A 21,265-nucleotide genomic window follows, 5' to 3' on the forward strand; every position below is an offset into this window, starting at 1 on the left:
AGGTTCTTCTGAGATCAGTTTATCCTCGGATTATTTGGACTAAGGTTATGGAGAATTAAAATTAACATAGAAGCATGATTTGCTCTGCCAGATCAAACCACTGGTCCTTCAAGTCCTCCTTCCAGTAATAGCCAGTATGTGATCCTCCAGAGGAAGGTGAGAGAGCCCCATGATGTACATAGCCTGGTCTGCAAAACTGTATATAGGGGGAAACTTGCTGCCTGATTCCTGCAGCAATAAGATTCAATACCAGGAGCAATTACTCAGTGTTCTATGACAATTATGTAGACAGCAAGATTAGGAGATTGGATTTCAAACCTCAGTGAGAGGGTTTAAAGCACAATGATCCTGTTTCCACTGTAGATCAGATCATTTTTTCTACCTCTAGTTGTGGCAATTCTGTCCTCTCTCTCCTGTTTATGCCACCCTCCCTCAGTCGGTTTGCAACATGTGAGAGAGGTTTGTTGCCTGACTCTTCAGCCTTCTCAAATGAGGAGTTACTGGAATGGCTCAGATGTGGAGTAAATAGTGTAGTGAAGAACTATTGCCACCACGTGTGTATCAGGCCGTGAAGGCTTCCCCCCTTCTTCCTTTCTCTCCGTTCTCACCCTTTCATTCCCGTCAATGGGAATTCTGTCTGTTTATTTTCAATAGGTATTCAGGCCAGGTACAGTTCTACCTACTGTGACAGTTTCACCTATGGGAAGTAGATTGACAAGTTAAGGTATCCATTATCCATGAACATTTGGTTGATAAACACAGGCAGCCTACCGGGTAGAATATTTCATTCCCAATTCAGCTCTACTAACAATAAATAAGAGCACAGCTGAAGACAATCACACTATATATTATTTATGGGATATCCCTGCTAAGGTGTCTCTCTGGAAAATATAACATGCTAAATCCTGACATGAATAGGCTTTGTAATAGTTAAGTCTTTTAAAGGTGGGCATTTAAACCTGACTTCTAAAGAGAGAGGTTTTTTTGAAATAGTTTTGCTGGAGGTTCTTTATATTCCAACTTTATGTTAGAAGAAGTTCTGGAGGATTCTATAATACACTATAGAAAAGACACAGGGCATGCTGCCATCTTTGTTTTAAAACAATTCTCCTATGTAGATATATATGGATGGAGGAGTTATTTTATATAAAAATGGGCATAAAATGTCAGCAGACTGTCAATTATGTCTATAACAATTAAAAATTAACCCAAGTTCTTAAAGTTTTGGGGGATCCAGTTACATATCACTTGAATGTGACACTTGAATGCACACTTTTTATGAAGGTGTGAGCTAAATATGAATTTTTTCCCTACCATGCCCCTCCCCACTCAGCAACAGTGAGGGTTTTTATTTATCCCACTAGCTGAAGCTGCTTTTTGTATGCACAGTGGTATTGTTTACCTGCCTAGAGCATAGAATCTTAATGTAAATTAGTATTTCTAGTACTTATCTTCTTCATTTCTTCAACCAGATGGCTGCCCTGATTTGTGCAATGGCAATGGGAGATGCACGCTCGGTCAGAACAGCTGGCAGTGTGTCTGCCAGACCGGCTGGAGAGGGCCTGGATGCAATGTTGCCATGGAAACCTCCTGTGCTGATAACAAGGATAATGAGGGAGGTGAGCAAAAGTCTTCCAGTTCCCAATCCCTAAAGAACAGAGGGTTATATGCACTTTCGTCATGAGTCACTTTACTACAGAAAGGCCCTCTCTCATACTATTGTCAATACTGTTGTTACATTTCCTTTGAAACAAATGAGATGGAGAAAGCTGTGTCCTTGAGGAAGCATGGTGTGACCTGAAAGGCCTCCTTTTGAAGACAAAGGACCAGATTCCACCTTGGTATAAACCCCATTGCAGGCAGTGGAGTTTACATCAGTGATGAATATGGCCTAGAATCTTAGACCTCGATCCTACCCTCAGATATGCAAGCTCATGCCACCTGGTGAATTGTAAAATCACTTCTATGCATATGTGCAGAAGTGTAATAGCTGATTTAGCAGGATATTCAGCAACATTTATTCACCTTTGTGCCAGAAGCCAAGGTCATGTCCTCATATGCAAAAACCACATAAGAAGTCATAGCTCACTGTGTCGTATTTTGCTGCCAACATGCAGAGCTGTAAAGGACTGAACAAACCTATCTGTATTTACATCCGGAGGTCTTTATTCAGTTTTCGCTCTGTCCTTACCCAGGCAAACTAACATTAAGTAAATTATGATTGTGGACTTCAGGATTTGGTCCAACATGGTTTTCAAAGAGGGCTGCAGTACATCTTGTTTTCTGGAAACTTTTATTGTAGAAACTTTCAGTGTAAATCTTAGAGCAGAAAAGTTCCCAAAAGCTGTACAATGTGGATGTCTAGTCTCCTGACAAATACATTGAGTCATCCATGGGAAAGGAAGAAAAGACCTCTACCATCTGTAAAATGCTGAGATTTGTGGTGCAGCAGATAGGCTAAATAAACAAGGATCCCTGGAAACTGTCTTGTTTTTCCTGAAGTAACTTTCTCATATTGTTCCCTATATTTCTTTTGATTGCCAGCCATAGAAGCTTTTCAGCTCTCTCCTTTTCTTCTGACATTCATCAAAACCAAATATTTCATGTAGCTTCTTTTCTTCAGTCTATTACTTTTGGTTGGACCTCATTTATTTTAAAGAGCACATCTGTTGTATACTGATGAAGTATTTCTTCTGGAGCAGTAGCTGCAGAGAATGTTTTGGTTGTGGTATTTCCCAAAACTTCAGGAAGACTCTTTATTCTTTGGATGATTGCTTCAGCAATGAAATTGCCTTTAAGATGAGTGTCCTATTCTTATATAATATTTAAGGCTTACAGAAATTGCTTTAAACCCCCAAATCCAAAAAAGGGGTTTTCAGTTCAGTAATGTTAGCCAAACACTGAACAGCATTTATAATCCCTTAGGTCCAGATCTTCTGAAGAGCTCAGGGTCAGATTTCCAAGTGCTCAGTGCTGAGGAAAGATTTTCAAAATCGCTTAACCCACAATGTGAAGACCTCTTTTGAAATCCTAGCCAGTAGAGCCAAATTCTGCACTCACATACCCAGATCTGAACACCCTCAAATGTTGTTGTCAAAGTTGGGATCTGAATCTCAGCTTGGCAGCTGTTACCTTACTCTGTAAGAACCAAATCAACCTCATGGATCTGAACATTGCAAAACTTCATAGCTCAGGGCTATCTCCTGTAAATAGCTCTTGCCATATGACCATACAAATAAAAATACCCACCTTATGTAATACGACTGTGTGACTTAACATCATAAATTAAAAAATGAACTAGTTTTTATGCCAACATTGCAAAATTAGAAATTCTCCCCAAAACCAAAAGTGATTTTTGAAAGAAATGGTAATAATAATGGAATAAGAGCTTTAAAAAATTAGTAGGGAGAATGATTTCACTGTCTTTGTTTATTTACATGTTTAACCTAGGGTATATTACACATGTAAAACAGACATGCGGGCAGTGGGGGGAAATCCTTTGGCTCTTGTGAGACCATTCAACCAATCACCCCAATTTAAGAATTACAAGCCTCAACGACTTTGCTCACAGAGAGCAAATACTAGCCCATTAAAGTCTGAAAATATATACAATGCATATGTGAAATGACAGGAATATAATATTAATCATCACTAGCAAGAAGTGTGATTGTTAATTCATCTTAATCATAGCCAAAGGGGAAAGGGTGCAGACTGCCTCTACATGTGGGAAATGTGAGGTTTATGAGACTTGCAGACCATCTGGCCTCTGAACACTCCCATGCACACTCAATCTATACAAATATTTTCTAACATTGTGTTCTCTTCATCTGTTCCATTTGTCACCAGTTGTAATTGATTATAATGCTCTATGTCATCTACTATAAGCTGATGGAAATGTGCAAAGTGTTGTTTAGAGAGGAAGGATCTGCTTTTGTGTTCTCAAACACAATCTAGCCTGTATAGAAAAATGCTATAGAATATATTAAAAAATTATAACCTTTCTTTGTGTTTTTCACCATCTTATAGAATTTAATAATTATTTCCCTTATATAGAATTTTATAGGATAGTTAAACTGATAAGGATATAAGTCTATTACATTCTGTTTGTATGTAGAGTAATCTCTATAGAACCATATTACATTTCTGTAGAACTCTATTATTGTTATTTTATTTTATTTATATGTTGCAGTAATGTTGTAAAAGTTCCAGCCAAGATCCAGGCACTGTTGCGGTAGGCACTGAGACAGTAAGAGTCAATCCCTGTCACAAAGAGATTATAGTCCATATAGACAAGAAAGACAGAGGGTGGGAAAAAGAAATAAGTATCCCCATTTTACAGATGGGGAACAGAGGGCTAGAAAGATTGAGATTATAATTATCAGAAGGACTCAGCACCCACAACTGGGGCCAGAATTTTCCAAAGAGTTTAGCTAGATTTTCAAAATTGCTCAGTAGCTCCTAGCTACTGTGCAGTTTTGAAATTCTGGCTGTTTCATTTAGTGCCTAAATGGGAACTGGATTCTTTTGAAAATCTGGTCCTGATTGCAAGTACTGAGCACTTTGGAAAGGCTAGCTGAATATGTTTGAAAATCTGCACTGCATGACCTCTCCAAGGTCACCCAGGGAGTTGATGACAGAGCCTAGGTCTCCTGAGTCCCAGTCCAGTGCCTTAACCAATAGATCATTCTTGCTCTCTGTTGGTTTCATCCTTATTAAATTCTAGAGGATTTTTTCCTACGAAGGCTTGAGGAGATCCATCCACTCAGAATCCATCCACTTACCCACTTCTATCTGTGTTGTTATACCAGGGATCGGCAACTTTGGCACATGGCCCGCCAGGGTAAGCCCCCTGGCAGGCTGGGCTGGTTTGTTTACCTGCCACATCCGCAGGTTCAGCCGATCGCAGCTCCCACTGGCCCGCACCGCTTCCCACAGCCCCCATTGGCCTGGAGCGGTGAACCGAGGGCAGTGGGAGCTGCAGTCGGCCGAACCTGCTGATGTGGCAGGTAAACAAACCAGCCCACCCCGCCAGGGGGCTTACCCTGGCGGGCCGCGGGCCAAATGTTGCCAATCCTTGTGTTATACAATGCTCATCATCTGTTCACTAAGCCTCCTTCACACACATGCATCCATTCATCCATCTATCCATCTAGCTGTGTATTTATAAGGCCTATATGCGAGCTCCCACAATTTTTTACTATCCTGTACTCTCAACTCAGTGTGACTACAAGTTTAAAGTAGTCTCGCTCCTGATCACCCTTCAACTTTTTAAAATGTGATCACACCAATCTGAGTTTTTGCCTATTAAGTGACCATAACGTTTTTATAATTTTATGGCTGGAGGCTGATTATCTTCAGATAAAAAGTAGTCCATGACTCTCATGCAAGCTTGGCGCTTTGAATATAACATATTTTGTGTAATCTATAGGGTTATTTAGTAACTTTTCCGTGGTTTTTTTCTATGTCCAATGCCTGATGAGTTCTCTCAGTACATGTGTGCCTTTTATTTTGTTTTCTTATGTCTAACTTCTAGAATTAGTTATACCCAGCTCCTCATGAGAAAGATATTGAACTATAATGCACCTGGCTCGCTGTAGAATGGCTATTCGCTAGACCCACATCCTTACCTTGGCTGGATTTCCTTGTCACATCTGAAGTTGTTGGGCCAAATCTACATCTTACTGATGTCAGTAGGAGTTTTGCCAATGGCTCCACTGGGACCAGAATTTGACCCTTTGTTTTATAATCTATTTAAGTCATAACATGAGCTCTAATTTTTTTTTCCAAGGAGAAAAATCAAACTACAAAAGATTATACCTGATGTTTCCCTAAACTTTTTGAGATTAAATTCAGTTGTCCGTGAGGCGTGTTATTCCCAGAAGTTGCACATTGGTCCCTGTCTCGTTGGGAGTTGTGCATGATTGTTGCTGGTTTACTGCCATATCCTGCAATCAGTATGGGAATTCTGTGACCCTTAATCACACAAGTGCAGTAGGGATCCAGGGAGGGTCTAAGTCTCTCAGCAGTATTTCTTTTCAAGGACTCTAAGTGCTTTCCTACAGACTCCAAGTGTAGCCTTGGGAAATATTTCTATTTTTATCCTGACTAGTCATGGATCAAGTTCAGACATGTGCTTAATCAGGTGTTTACTCTGATCCTGTTCAGATCTGCAGTGATGCTCAGATAGCTTTGTCAAAAAAGTTTCAAAGCCAGGGGGGCTTTTTGTGGGGGGGAGTTTAAGGAAGAAGCCTGTTAACAGATAGGATTTTCCTGGGGCCAACTCCCTTTTTAAATCTTTGTAAATTGTGGTACTTTTGGGTATCTAAAAAGAAGATGTTTGAAGTCCATTAAAACACTCATTGTGGCCACTTTTAAATCTAATCCTCGTCTTAATCAAGCCCTGAGTAGTTTAATAGTTATTAAGCATCTTTTCTAATTTTGGGGGAATTACAGTTATTCAAGATTATACGTACGAAGTTTAGGTATTAGAAACAAAATTTCAGGGATGGCAGAAGGATACATTTATTTTTAAATTAATTTTTCTTTTGGACTTCCTCTGTTCTGTGAGCAGTTGAACTGTATGTGAGCCCATTCAATGGTGTCTTTCCTCTTCAATTTTTTAAACTTCTGATAATTAGGATCCTTCTAAATTCTGAAGTGGTTATAGTGTATCAATACAGTCTACGTGAACTGTGTATATCTTGCCAGAGAGCACCTAGAAGCAAAATTGTCAGTGTAATGGAAGGCAGAACTCACCCTCTTTCTCCAAAGCAACTAGTTCCCAGTATGAGACAGGCTAAGGTAGCCTTGTCAAAATGCAGGCAGGTGAAGTGGTGTTAACTTCCTTGATGTGCATTATCCTTGCCACAAAATGCTACAACCTCCTCTCATTTTCTAGTTCAAGACTTTCCACAATAAGGCATTCTCTGAAACACGCAGTGAAACCATTGGTAGAAAACAGTGCCCATTTTCATCCTAGAATCTGACATTTCAAATATCGAGACAAAATTATTTTCTGTGTATATTTCTACACGTATTCATGCTGGGTGAAATTCCTTTGTTTTAGGGGACTCAAGTGGTGCAGAGGCCGTGAGTGAAGTGGAAAATTTGTCCATCATTCTGCCAAAATTAATTTTTGGTTTTGGGCACCAGTTTTCTGCAGGAATTATTCCAAGCACACAAAACAGTCACTGAGTGCTTTCGTGGGATTTGCATGGGAGCAGCACTGAGCATTGTTTAGTGTTTATATCAGGGGACTGGGAGTCAGGACTTGTGGGTTCTGTTCCCAGCCTTGCTGCTGACTTGCTTTGGATATGTCAACACAACAATTTGGAGCAAGCTCAAGCCCAGATTGACAGACCTGGGGAAGCGGAGCTCATGCTAGTGCTCTAAAAATAGCTGTGTAGACAGTACTTTGAAGTTGTGGCTCAGGCTGGAGTTCAGGCTCTGAGCCCCACCCTGCTCCATAGGCTTCAGAGCCCAAGCTCCAGCCCAAGCTGCAACTTCAAAGTGCTGTCTGCATAGCTGTTTTTTGAGCACTAGTGCAAACCCTGCTAGCCCAACTCTGTCGACCTAGAGTGGGAGGCTTGCTCCCCGGGGACTCAGTGTAAAACACTGTGCTGCAGCAGCTAGCAGAACATTCTTGTCTGTTTTCCTTTGCCTTGTGGTACTTCAAAAATTTGAATGGTCTCTGGAGAGTTTGGGATTTTACTCCTTGTAAACTCCAGGCATTGTATGAACTCTTGAGGATTTAGGCACCCAAGTTTGAAAGTGCTGGCCTTAGCTTAGTTTCCCTGTTTGTAAGAGGAGGATGATAATGTGTATGTACCACACAGGAAGACAGTGAGGATTATTTTGCTAATGTTTGTAAAATGCTTGTAAAATGCAAATCCTTGTGTAAGTACAAAATACTGGAACAGCTCTTTAGCCTCTGTGTTGTTTCAGTCACTTCTGTGCTGGTTTGTTGTTTCTGGGTTTGTTGGGATTTTATTTTTTATTATGATTATTATTTGGTGCCCATAAAATGCTGAACAAATAAACAGCAAATGTTGTATGAAGAGTGCTCTCAAATGTTAAATACCCACTAATGCCTGAGTGAGAAAATGGATATGTTTTCATTGTGCTCTGCTCTCTGTAGTCTGGAAGTGTCCCAGTGCAGTTGGCAGGGATCAGTGAAGCAATGAGAATCAAGTTAGCTTTGAGGCCCATCATGACTGCTGACTGTCCACTAAACTCTAAAATCTTTTGTATCGCACGGCCTAGTAAGTGAGAACTCTCTCCCTGTCTGAGCCAAAAACAGCTCTTACTTTTTCCAGAGGTTCTCTCCTTCCCAGGGCTGCTCTCCCCAAGATCTTCTCTTCTCTCCCGTTCCCCTAAACTCCTCTTACTTGGATCTGCATTCTTGCCTTTAGTCTTCTTTTTTGTCATATTGCTTGCAGACGTCTAACGCTGCTTTGTATGTCTAAGCCCGCCAGAGCTTTTCTTCTGTGATGCCAAATTGTGTCTGCTGTGAGCAGGTGAGCAAGACAGGGGAGAACAGAGATACTCCTTTCCTCGTCTGCACCCATGCAAGAGGCGGCCACAATGCTTGTATTCCCTGCACTCTGAGCTGGATGGAACGGTATCTAGCACTGCTCGCTGTACTCCATTTCTGGCAAGGGGATCACCTCCCACCAGGGGAGAGGAGGCTAAAGAGAGCATACTAAACATGGTCCACAGCTGTAGAAAGTGCTGCTTTACAGTGGGCTCCCATTTCCACCACCATCCCCAGCCTCCTAGGGGCTTTATGCTGGCATAACAGTTCCCTCAACCACAATTTACATGCTACATTCTAGGCTATACCCCCAAGTATTTGACTGGCTCTTGGAGCCATAATTTAACCCTTAACTTTCCATATCCTTTTATATTTATTTTATTCCTTTTATAGCTCTTACTGCCAAGGCACTTAAGCGCTGCCATTGCAGAGAGGAAAAACAAAATGGACAAAATAAAATCAATTAATCAAATGCAAAGCAAAATATTATAGGAGTGGGAAGAGAGGCTTACATAAAGCCTCAGCGCTGGCTAGATTCTGTCTCTGGCCAGGAAGTGAGTTCCAAATGAGGGAGTCACCCCAACTTGTTGCCTTCTGCTGCTTTCTTTAAAAGCTGAGCTTCTGCATCCATTAGACTTTTATGGTAAATTTGCTTTGGATTGGAATAGGGGTACAGAGAATAGGAGTAATCAGAAAACCCCAAAACTGACTGTGCCCTACCACTGGTTATATTTCCTCACAGAACACACTTCATCCAAAAGCTTAATTCTCCAAAGGCATTGAAGAAAAAACCCCAAATCACAACAGATGGAGTATAAATGTTAAGTAGAATAGAATAGAATTGAATCCACACTGTTTGCTGGACAAACCAGGAGTTTCTTCTACTTCTTTTCTTTTATAAATCCCTTCCCAACTTAGTTCTAGTTTGGTGACTCAGGGCGAACTTCTGCCCCTGGATACATGCACACACCATTCCAGTGGGCTTCGCAGAGTTGTGCGCTTCTCAGAGGGCATATTTTGTCCCTCGATATGTTACTGTACAGCTGTAGCGCTCACTATGAAATGCAGTCAGTGTTAATTCTGCTTGGCACAATAGACTAAAGATAGTGAACAAGAGAAAGTGAGTTATCTGCTCCAATGTGAGGTTTTCTTCAGTTCAAGGATGAAATGCATTTCTGGAACAATACAACATTCTGGGCAGTGTATTTGACCTATTGAAAGGTTGTGTATTTGAGTTTGCTTAGAAAACGTCATTTCTGAAATTAAATGAAACTTGCCTTGCTGAAATAAGCATTTGGACAAGCTTTGCTTTTAGAGAACTGTGAATCCTGTGATTTGATACTGCATCAGGCTTGTGACATTTAAGATAATACAAGTATTTCACAGCACAAAAGCAAATCATGTACTTTAGCTTGCCTCAACAAGCATTGCCTCAGCAGGGGTCTCTAATTCAGCACAGACAAAAGATTTTATGAGGTTCTCAATACAAATACCCACAATACTTTGGGAACAGAAAGACTCCCCAGAGTCAATACAATGGACATAGCGCACATAGTCATCTTTAGACTATCTGATGTACTGAATACTTGAAATCTGTTATTGATCGTTTTGGTGGAGAAATATTGCGGAAACTTTTAATAAACTTCAGTGTGGCATCTCTGTCAAAGATGGCTTTTGAAAAAGTTTAGCAAGAGCCAGTGAATCTGTGTGTGCATGCTTGTGTGTGTGTTTAAACTTAATAAAGTGACTTGCGCATATGGCATCTTCAAAGCATATTCTAAACATTAACTAACTGATCCTCATAATAGCCCTGTGGAGTAGGTAACTATATATTATTATACTCATGCAAGCGATTGGGGAAACCAAGGCAGGGAAATTAAGGCCTACAGGTGCCAAAGCTTGCACAGGTACGGTACCCCTTGGGTGCCCAGGCACAAGTTGCAGTTGAGTGCACGTTTGTTTGTTTGTTTGTTTTAAAGATTGGTTTTGGTTATAGCTCTCTAGGTCTCCTGTGCGCCAAGGGGGTGTGGGTTTGGAGTGTGAATTTCGAGGTGAGCACTCAACATGTCTTCCAAATTCTCAAAGATGACCCAGGTGCTGTGGACATAGTTGGGTCAGAAGCATGATTAAGTTAGAGGGCACAAGTTAAAAAATATTCAGGTAATAGCTCCCCAGCCTTCTCTTCCTCCCTCCACCTTTTGCTCCTTAGCACAATAATAGACATTGTTTTCCTCTGAGTACATGATCCCTGTGAATCTATTGCCATCATCAGAACTAAAGTCCTCAAAGTAGGCAAAGAAGGTGTAGCTCAGTGGCCCTACCCACTCCCCACTGACCTGCAGAGCTAACCGCTTGCTGGGGGAGCTTTTCCTGTACTCCAAGAAACATTGCACCTGCGGGGGAGGGGGGGCTCTTCTTGGGACCATACTGTTCCTTACCATAGGTCACGGCTTACAGTCTTCTGAAATATAGCCTGTCCTCTGAGTTAGGTTTGCAGTTCTCAGAGCATTCTGACTGGCCCACAAGAGGCCTTTGTCAGGGCTTAAAATGGAATCATATAAATCCATGTAATTGTGTACAAACATTTCTTCAGCTTGGTTAAGCACCATCTAATGGGGGAAATGCCAGTCTGTAAAAGTTTGACATGTTAACATCAAGGATGGGGAGGAATTATTTAGTACAATTCATGCGGGTATAATTAGCAGTAACAGGTTCTAGTTATGAAAGTGAACATTTAGGCTGAATCTGAAGATAAAACTTCTTGACAGTCAGAGGTATAAGTCTGTGGAATAGTCTCCCTGGGGAGAGGGTCACACTATACTATGGGACTTGTGCTAGAAAAATATGCTGTAGGAAATAATCCTGCATTTCCAGGGAAAAGGACAAGTTTTTTGATAATCTGACAGGCCTTTTCCATCTCTCACTATAATGGCCCCATTCACTTTGGCATATTGATGCTTCACAAATTACTACAAACTACATAATTTGCCCTTACAGTCCTCAAAGAGACTTCTGCCTTTAGGACTCTTAGTAGCTGCATCCTTCTCTCCCTAACCTTTTTTAGAAATATTTAGCAAAACACCCTAACTGAAGAAATCCTGGAATAATACTCTGAAGGTCACCAAACCCTGGCTCTGGTGAACTCTCAGAGAGCCCTCCACTGAGCATGCTCTACAAAGTTCTATCCTGTTTATTTTAGTCATAGCAGTTGGGCATAAAGGGGAGAGGTAGTACTTCTAAGCGCTGGCCCTGTGGGTATTCACTGTAGGTGTGCATGCACTCCATGCTCCTGGGACTGGAAATTCTTCAATTGCAGTGTCCATTGGTTTGCACCTGTGTGCTATGCCTCTTTGTGCTGTGAATCTATGGCATAAGTATCGACACAGACTGCCCACATCTTCAGTTCCTGTTCTTCTGCTTGTGATTTGGGAGGGAACCCTCCTGTGTCTGTATTCTCTAATTCCACTCAACATTTACTTGTAAATAATTGTGTATATTTATTTTTGTTCTTTCTTTTAGCTACTTAGCTTTAAGTCTTGTGGATTTGTAGAGAGAAAAGGTAGGTGAGGTAATAGCTTTTACTGGACAACTTCTGTTGGTGAGAGAGACAAGCTTTTGAGCTTATACAGAGCTCTTCTTCAGGTCTGGGAAACTTAATCAGAGCGTCACTGCTAAATACAAGATGGAACAGATTGTTTAGCTTAAGTAGTTAATACATATTTCAAGGGACCATTCATAGGGAGGAAAGTGGTGGGGGAGCAGTTGAGGGGAATTTAGTGGGTTATAAACTGTTGTAATAAGCCATAAATCCAGTGTCTCTATTCAGTTCATGATTTTTAATGTCTAGCAAAGTTATGCATTTAAACTTCCAGGCTCATCTTCTGAAAGTGTTGTGCAGGTTTCCTTTGAGGATGAGGACTGATAGGTCAGATATAGAATGACTGCTTTGTGAAAAGAGTTCACCCATAGGTGTTGTGGTGTTTTTGTCTTATAATTTTCCTGTGTGAGTTCATTTGAGAGCGTAGTGATTGTTTGGTTTCCCCCACATAGTTGCTATTGGGGTATTTAGTGCACTGAATGAGGGTACACCACGTGGTGTGATAAACATGTGTGGGACTCATGAAGGTAGGTGTGGTGATCTGAGGGTTTCTTGTATAACTTGTCTGTAGGGTACCATTGTTGAAGGTGATCATAGTGTCCAGAAAGTTGATGCTGGTGTCGGAATGTTCCAGACAGAGTTTAATGGACAGGTGGTGGATGCTGAAGTTCAACAACCACTGCTTGTTCATTAAATACTCTCTGGAACACACCCACCATCTTCCCTCCACACTCCTCAGCCTTCTAAAAAGGCATTTTGTTGGATCAAGAGCCAGCCAGTTGTTCTGTCACCACCTTCACCACTGTTTGGCAGTCGCCAAGCCTATTTCCTTCTATGATGACAGACCTTAACCTTGGACAAATGGATCTTGGACATTATTTCTACTGACTATTCCGTTGAATTCCTGTCCACCTCACCTCCCAATGCCCTCCTCCCCGGCCAATCCTCCTTTGGAGACCCCTCTCACAAGAGGATTCTCATACTGGAAGTGAACTCCTTGATCCAGCTAGGAGCCATATAGTCTGTACTTCCTGAATACAGAGGGAAGGGTTTTTACTCCAGGTACTTCCTAGTTCAAAAGAAGACTTGGGGTGGGGATTGGAGGCCAATCCTGGTCCTCTGATAGTTGAATGTCTTATTTGTCACACAAGATTCAAAATGGTTACACTGGCTGTCATAATCCCATCACTGAATGAAAAACTATTTTGTTGCTCTCGATCTGAAAGATTACATTTCCCACATCAATATACACTTGGCCCAAGAGAGATTTCTGCCCTTTACAGTGGGCACAGACCACTTCCAGTACAAGATACTCACCTTTGGGCTATCAACAGGCCCTGGGGTTAGGGTATTTTCACAAATTCATAGCAATGGTGGCAGCCCAATTCTGCAAGCTTGGCTGTCACATATTTCCCTACCTCAGTGACTGGCTGCACAAGGACCGGTCCCACCAAGAAGTACAGATAGCAGTGACCACTCTACAAGATCTGAGCCAGTTCTGGTGACTCCAAGTCAATCCAGGAAAGTCTGCTTGGACTATAGAGTTTACTGGAGCAGCCCTGGACTCAACCATGGCCAAAACATAATTACCACTGTACAGGTTTCTAGCCTTGAGGGACCTCAATGCCCAAATCCACCTCAGCCCTCACACTTATTGCCAACACATCTCTCCTGGGTTGGGGAGCACATCTGGATGATCACATAGCCCAAGGCTTGTGGATCCCGCAGAAGTCCACACTCCATATTGTAGGCGTCGCTTGACATGAGTAATTGGACATAAGGGGAGGCTTCATTTTGTGGGAGTCAAGAACAGGGAGGTAAATAGATCAGCAGGCGGACAACAGAATGTCTGTGCTAATTAAGGTAAGGGGGAATACCCAGGAAATCATTTACAATGGACAAGAGAACAGTAGATCAGATAAGTCAGGAATGTAAAGATGCGATAGAGAGAAAAACTGTACAGGAACAGTGCATTGACAGAGCATGCTGTACAGGGATTGGTTTCTACGAAGTAACTAAGCCAGTGATTCTCAAACTTTTTTTACTGGTGACCCCTTTCACATAGCAATCCTCTGAGTGCAACCCCCACCCCCTTACAAATTAAAAACACTTGTTTATATATTTACCACCATTATAAATGCTGGAGGCAAAGCAGGGTTGGGGTGGAGGTTGACAGCTCGTGACCCCCTGAGGGATCCTGACCCCCAGTTTGAGAACCCCTGAACTAAGCCAACCGCAAAAACATGTGATACAATGTATAGTCAATGTGATGTGTAAATATGTATAAAGGAAGAGGGTTTCTATGTAACTTTAGATGTGTCGTACACCCTATAATCACCCCCATGTGTGAGTCTGATCAACTCAGTGTAGCTTCATTGTATGCCTAATGAAGGAACCTGAGTGATGAGACTAGAGTTGGACTGAATTCTTGGAGAACCAAATGGAAGAGGTCTCAAAGGAACCCCAACACATATCAACCTGGTAGAACTATGGGCTGTCAGCAAGGGGTGCAGATGCTTCCTACCCATCATTCAGTCTACTCACATCCAAATCAGGTCAGACAACATGACTGCTGTTTACTATATAAACAAACAGGGAAGAGCAAGGTCCCCACCACCATGCAGGGATGTGATCCACCTATTGAACTGGTGCATCCAGCACAACATCACCCTTTCAGCAGTACATATTGCAGGAGTCACGAATTCCCTGGCAGACAAGCTCAGTAAGAATTTCAACAAGGACCACTCTTCAAGGATTCTCATCCTGGATCCTTTTTGTCACCCAAGAAAATAAATGCTTATGCTCTCACTCCGGCCAGGGTCACGACTCCACAGGGGATGCCTTCCTATATCCTTGGTCAGAACCATTATTGTATGCCTTCTTTCCCTATCCCCCTGATGCCTACTGCCTCCGAAAGATCCAGAGCACAGTAACTCTAATAGCATATGGTGGCTTTGCCAGTTTTGGTTCACCCTGGCCCTGCACCTGGCCTCTCCCACATCCTGTGGTGCCATAAACATTACCTCTCTCCAGAAGAGTCAGAATGTCCCTGTTGAACTATCTCCTCTCCCTAAAGGCACTGGGATTTTGAGCAGCTCACAGAGAGTGAATCTTGTAACTATCAATGCACTTCACCCTCCTACAGAGAGCTATTTTGTTTTTTCTCAGCCCATGACAGCCTGATTCCTTAAAGGCATTGTCAGAACTTTCCTTCCAGTATCTCGACCTACATCTCCTGAGATCTGAACTTAGTACAAGCAGCACTTCCGAGGCCACCGTGGTTTCCAGCTCTTTCCTATATTTATTGACAGCAGTTACTTCAGCTAGGAGGGTAGGTGGGTTTTGTGCCCTCATGGTAGACCCACTTTCACAGAGAAAAGGTATCCCTCCAACTACATCCTAAGTTTATTCTCAAGGTCCCATCAGACTTCTGTTTGAATCAAACTATTTATACACCCTGAAACCTCACAACACTAGAGATGGCAGGAGATTACTCTCTGTAGATGTTCGAAGGGCCCTTGTTTTTGACTGGGATCAGACAAAACCAGTTCAGAGACCTCCTCAGCTGTTCATTTTATTTGCTGAGAGAATGAAGGGTGATACCATCTCTTCTCGGAGACTCTCGAAGTGGGTCTTGGGCTGAATCCTCCTATGCTATCAGCTTGCAGAAACTCCTCTGTGTGGCACCAAAGCTCACTGAACTAGAGCACAAGCTGCCTCATGGGATCACTGCAAGGTGTCCTCCTCTGTGAAATCTGCAGAGCAGCTACTTGGAGTTCAGTCCAAACATTAACCAGGCACTGTGCCCCGACTCAAGTCTCAGCAGATGATGCATCCTTTGGTTCAGCAATGCTGCCAACTGTGGTGCCAGATACCTTTTCACACCCTCCTCTTAAAAAGGAACTGCTTTGGAAGTGCTCACAGTGAACAACCATAGGGACCAGCACTGGAAGAAAAAAGGGAAGTTACTTACTGTGACGGGGCAAGGCCAGATGGCTATAGAAAAGCAGTGGGAGATAGATATATTAGCTCTAGGCTAAACAAATCCCTGGTACCAGGTTAAGTGAAATGGCAGCTGCTCCAGGTCAATTAAGACACGTGGGGCCAATTAAGAACTTTCCAGAAGGCAGGGAGAATGCTAGGTTGATTGGGACACCTGAAGCCAATCGGGGGCTGGCTGAAACTAGTTAAAAGCCTCCCAGTCAGTCAGGTGGGTGTGCATGTCAGGAGCTGTGGAAGGAAGTTGTGCTGTTGGAGAGGCTGAGTAGTACACACCATATCAGGCATAAGGAAAGAGGCCCTGAGGTAAGGGTGAAGTGGAGCTTGAGGAAGGAGGGCTACTGTGGGGGAAGTAGCCCAGGGAATTCTACATGTCATGTTTCTAAAGGGTCAGCTACCATAGCTGATACTATTAGGGTCCCGAGGCTGGAGTAGAGGATGGGCCCGGGCTCCCTCTTCCCCCCCCCCCCCCCCCCCACCTTTGCCCCCTGATTAATCACTGAGACTGGGAGACAACAGAGACTGTGCAAGGAAGGATAACTTCTCCTCACCTCCCTTGCTGGCTTATGATGAAAATGGCTCAGTAGACTGTGATCCTTGTCTGTAGAGAAAGAAGGGTTACGTGGAGGGTCACAGTGAGCCTCTGAGGCTAGCAAAATCTGCCAGGAAACGCGGGACCCACTGAGGCAAGGACAGAGCTTTGTCACCCTTACCCAATAGTAACTGGAGTTTTTCAAAATGTGTGGTCCCTATAGGTATTCAAAACCCAACCTTCTTGCCCCATGCTTTGGATCCTCAGGTGATTCATGGTAGAGTAGGAACTGAGGCAATCTCTGCCACCACTTGTGCCCTCAGCTCACAATACGAGGAAGTGTGGTGTGCAGGTGTGTACCAATGGACACTGCTATTGAATAATATCTGGTCCCAGGCGCACACATACCCAGGAATACCTATAAAGAATACTGATCAGGACCACTTAACTCAACAAACTCATTGTTATAATTCCCTTTTCTCAAATAGGCTGGTCCCAGGCCACACAGGGGTTTAAACATAACAAACATCTTGAATTTTATGTGGAAGTGAAAACTACAAGAAGACAGGAGCAGAGTGTGGAGGACAGGTGTGATATGCTCATAGCATGCTGCCCCAATTAGGACACAGAGGAGCATTCTATGCTGGCTGACGTTTCCAAGGGAAGTCATAGGCACAATGTATTGCAGTAATCCAGCCTTTTGGCCGCAAAAGCATAGATGAACGTAGCACAGGCTCTTGGTTAGGCATAGACGGAAAAGACCTCTATCTGAGAATCAAGGAACAGGGGTAGAGCTAGTAAAGCATTGAGCCTGCATGAAAATTATTTTGACAAAGGGCAAACTCCCTCAATAGAGCCAGAAGACACGGGCCCCAGGTCCTTCTCTAGTGCTTCCTCTTTTCAGCTGCTATCACTTTTGTCCTGTTCAGGCAGAGTTATACCCAATACATTTCAGTGGAGTTCTGCCCATTTCCAATGGCAGAGAATTTGGCCCTAAACCTTATTCTAACTGACCAATAACTATATATGTGTGCCATATAGACATTTTATACACACGCACTCAGTCGAGTTTGTTAATTATTCTTGGATCTAAGATAGGAAAATTGTTTTGTCTGAGTCAGAGCCATGAGTGACCTAGGAGCTCTCTTTCAAGGCCTGAATGCTATAAATTTTGTATTAGCTTATGTCTTGCTGACAGTCATCACCACCACTAACATATGTGCATGACCGTTTAAATGTCTGTATGCTCCCACTCATAGTGCCAAAGCACCAATTTCAATAGGGACCGTGTCACTTTGAGTTTGTCTCTGTGATTTTGGCTTTGTGCTAAATGGGATAAGGAAAACAATCTTCTTGTTAAAAGAAAAGGAGTACTTGTGGCACCTTAGAGACTAACCAATTTATTTGCGCATAAGCTTTCGTGAGCTACAGCTCACTTCATCGGATGCATCCGATGAAGTGAGCTGTAGCTCACGAAAGCTTATGCTCAAATAAATTGGTTAGTCTCTAAGGTGCCACAAGTACTCCTTTTCTTTTTGCGAATACAGACTAACACGGCTGTTACTCTGAAATCTTCTTGTTGTCGTCTTCTTTCAACCTTCTGTCAACCAAAATTTTTCTTCTATGTGTTAATACAATACTTTGTTGTTACATATGTGTTCTAGGGCAGAAAATCTTCCATGACAAAATTGTAAGGTCCTTGCAGCTCTTTCCTTGCCGTCAGTCATCCATTGTAGTTTCACCCTATAGGGCAAAATCCTGTGCCACCTCTCATAAGCACAGAAATTGGATGATTGGTATAAAGGCAAAGTGATGTAAATTCCAGTGACGTGGAATTCTGTAGTAGCACAAAAGTTAACTCTACTGAGATACTTAGTTGGCAGAAAGGGGCTGTAGCAGAAGAAGGGGTCCTGTCTGGCCTTAACCTCAAGTGGTGAACATGGCCAGGAAGCCATAAGCAAGAGCCAATAGTCAACATGGCCAAGGAACAATTTATCATAGAATAAGGGGAATTATTTTTGTGGGTGCACATTGCAAGAGTATTGTTGGAGCATCATTGTCTCTCTCAATATTAGAGGGCAGACAGGTATGTAGAAGCAATTCTTGAGGGTCATTATAGCATTTCTTTACCACTTGTAATCAAAAATGTCACTCAGAAGAGAAGAGAAAGGAATAGTGAGGGGTCACAAATGTGTTGGCAGCCCAACTGGAGGAAGATATCGCTATCTCTGCTCTAAACTTTTTAAGTCTTGTAATGAGGACACTAATCAAGAGGAAAAAATAACTAATTGCTCCAGAAATTCAAAATGCACAAGTGCACAAGTTAATATTTTAAAATTCTGTTGTTGTGCAGCAGGGCTAGATCAAAGCATTTAATCTGTAATAATGCATATGCATCATTTAACCATAGGCAAAGAAATGGGCAAATTCATTAACAAAAAGTGAAGTCTTTAAAATGAACACCCTGTTAGTTGCTAAAAAGGCTTGATAATCCGAATATTCAAGAGTAGCAATGAAGAGCTAATCTTGTGCTGCCAGTTTAAATCAAATCAGTTTCCTATTTCATTCTTCTCCAGGTTAAAGCCAAGTCAAGAGTACTTTCAGTTATTTCACTCTGACTTTTAAATTGTTGGAAGGGATGCAGCATCATTCTGACACCCATATACAGTAGTTTCCCCTGGCGTGTAGGTAAGAGTGGTTCAGAACTCTGCTAACAGGCATTGCATCCACTTTAAACTCTGATATGTCTGCTGTGAAGAAAAACAGTGCCTGGGTGAAACCAATTAAAGCTTCTGTCACTGGATTAACAATATAAAAGTGCTTATTCCTGTCTATAAGGTCCTGAATCCATCAAAACTCTAGAACAAAACCTCAAACTAATCTGCAATAGAAACAAAGAAAATGTTCATTGCAGAGTTTTGTGTTACAAGAGTATGTTGTTATGAAAGCTCTTTTTTTAAGAACTAACTAATATTGTTGATTTGGTGATGCGGGTGTATATTGGCAGAGGCAGACAAACTTTCCCATTCCAGTTTAAATGTCATTAAAGAAAACAAAAACAAACAGCAATGTAATTAATTACCCAGTTGTGCCCGTAAATGCAAATAGTTATGAAATGAGGTGTCTGGATGGCAAATTTTGGCATAAATAGAATAGAAATGCAAATTGTCTGGCCTTTTGCACCCAGCACAATTTATAAGGGGTTGCAAAGGTGGCTTTATACCACTTTCAATCATGCCACTGTTACGTACTGGGTCAGTCCCCAGTGTAATATAGAAAGCAGCCTGAACGCAGAGCCTCAAGGGGCCATTCTAACAGCCTAGGCTCAACAACACAGATGGACACATGGCCTGACACCCTGACCCCTGACATTGTCCTTTACACGGGGACCATATTTTTAGGTGGAGTTGCACAGGTGTAAACGACAGCAGAATTTTTCCAGTTACATGTGTTTGTTTTCAGTGTGTGCACGTTTTGTCTTATCATGTTTTGATACATTTTCTATAAATTCTTCAATTTAGGCATCCAGATTTTTGATATGGAGGATGTCCTAAAATATGCTAACTGTTGCTACGCCAAATCATTGAAAATTAGATCTTTTAAACTTATTATTTTAGATTTGTGTGATCAAGCTGTACTCTCAGCCTGATTAACTTCCATTGACGTCAGTGGAAAATTGGATTAAGCCTACGTGTAGATTTTGAGGTGCTTTGTTGTTCCTTTTTTCCCCGTACTTTTATGGGTTTTGTATTTTTTCCCCCACAACAACTAAGATCCACTTAGATCTAGCTCTCTGGGTAATGCAAGTTTAGAGTTACCTCCCAGTCACAAAGCTTCACACTGATCTAAAATACTCATAGCCTTTAAGGTCAGAAGGAAAAGGAGGACTTGTGTCACCTTAGAGACTAACCAATTTATTTGAGCATAAGCTTTCGTGAGCTACAGCTCACTTCATCAGATACATGCAGTGGAAAATACAGAGGGGAGATTTTATATACACAGAGAACATGAAACAATGGGTGTTACCATACACATTGTAACAAGAGTGATCAGGTAAGGTGAGTTATTACCAGCAGGAGAGAAAAAAAAACCTTTTGTAATGATGATCAAGGTGGGCCATTTCCAGTAGTTGACAAGAACGTGTGAGGAACGGGGGAATAAACATGGGGAAATAGTTTTCCTTTGTGTAATGACGCATCCATTCCCAGTCCTTATTCTGAAATAAGGTCAGAAGGGACCATCATGATCATCTTAATTAAATGAAGTGTCCTTGCTTCCATAGATGTGGTTACTAACATATCTGAATTAACATAATGAGCATAATAAATTAACATGATGAGAATAGTGGGTTGTAGTTAATTTCTGGGATGTTTAGCAATGTTTAAATTCCCTTTAAATTACCATTAAAGATTATGTATATTGTATACTGCCAAGTAATGCTGTAATTTAGCTGTGGTTTACTTAAAGGAGCTTTTTATTCTCCTCAAATTCCTTGTGAGGTGGAGTAAATTAGGAAATGTTAAAAAGTAGTATGATGTCCAAGACAAAGAGATTAGGTGTAAATTTTACATTAAATTATTGCACACTTTTGCCCTTTTTGAGG

General features: G+C 41.9%; 1 protein-coding gene across 3 annotated transcripts in view; it reads left to right on the forward strand.

Moving 5' to 3' along the window:
* TENM2 (teneurin transmembrane protein 2) overlaps positions 1 to 21,265 on the forward strand; it is an 832,723-nt gene that overhangs the window by 755,252 nt on the left and 56,206 nt on the right. For all 3 annotated transcript variants that reach the window (XM_043521038.1, XM_037906816.2, XM_043521040.1), the window contains one exon: positions 1,473 to 1,619. In XM_043521038.1, coding sequence (XP_043376973.1) covers positions 1,473 to 1,619 — 147 coding nt within the window. The remainder of the gene's footprint in view (positions 1 to 1,472; positions 1,620 to 21,265) is intronic.

The sequence above is a fragment of the Chelonia mydas genome, chromosome 8, assembly GCF_015237465.2.
Source record: "Chelonia mydas isolate rCheMyd1 chromosome 8, rCheMyd1.pri.v2, whole genome shotgun sequence".
Taxonomy (NCBI): Eukaryota; Metazoa; Chordata; order Testudines; family Cheloniidae; genus Chelonia; species Chelonia mydas.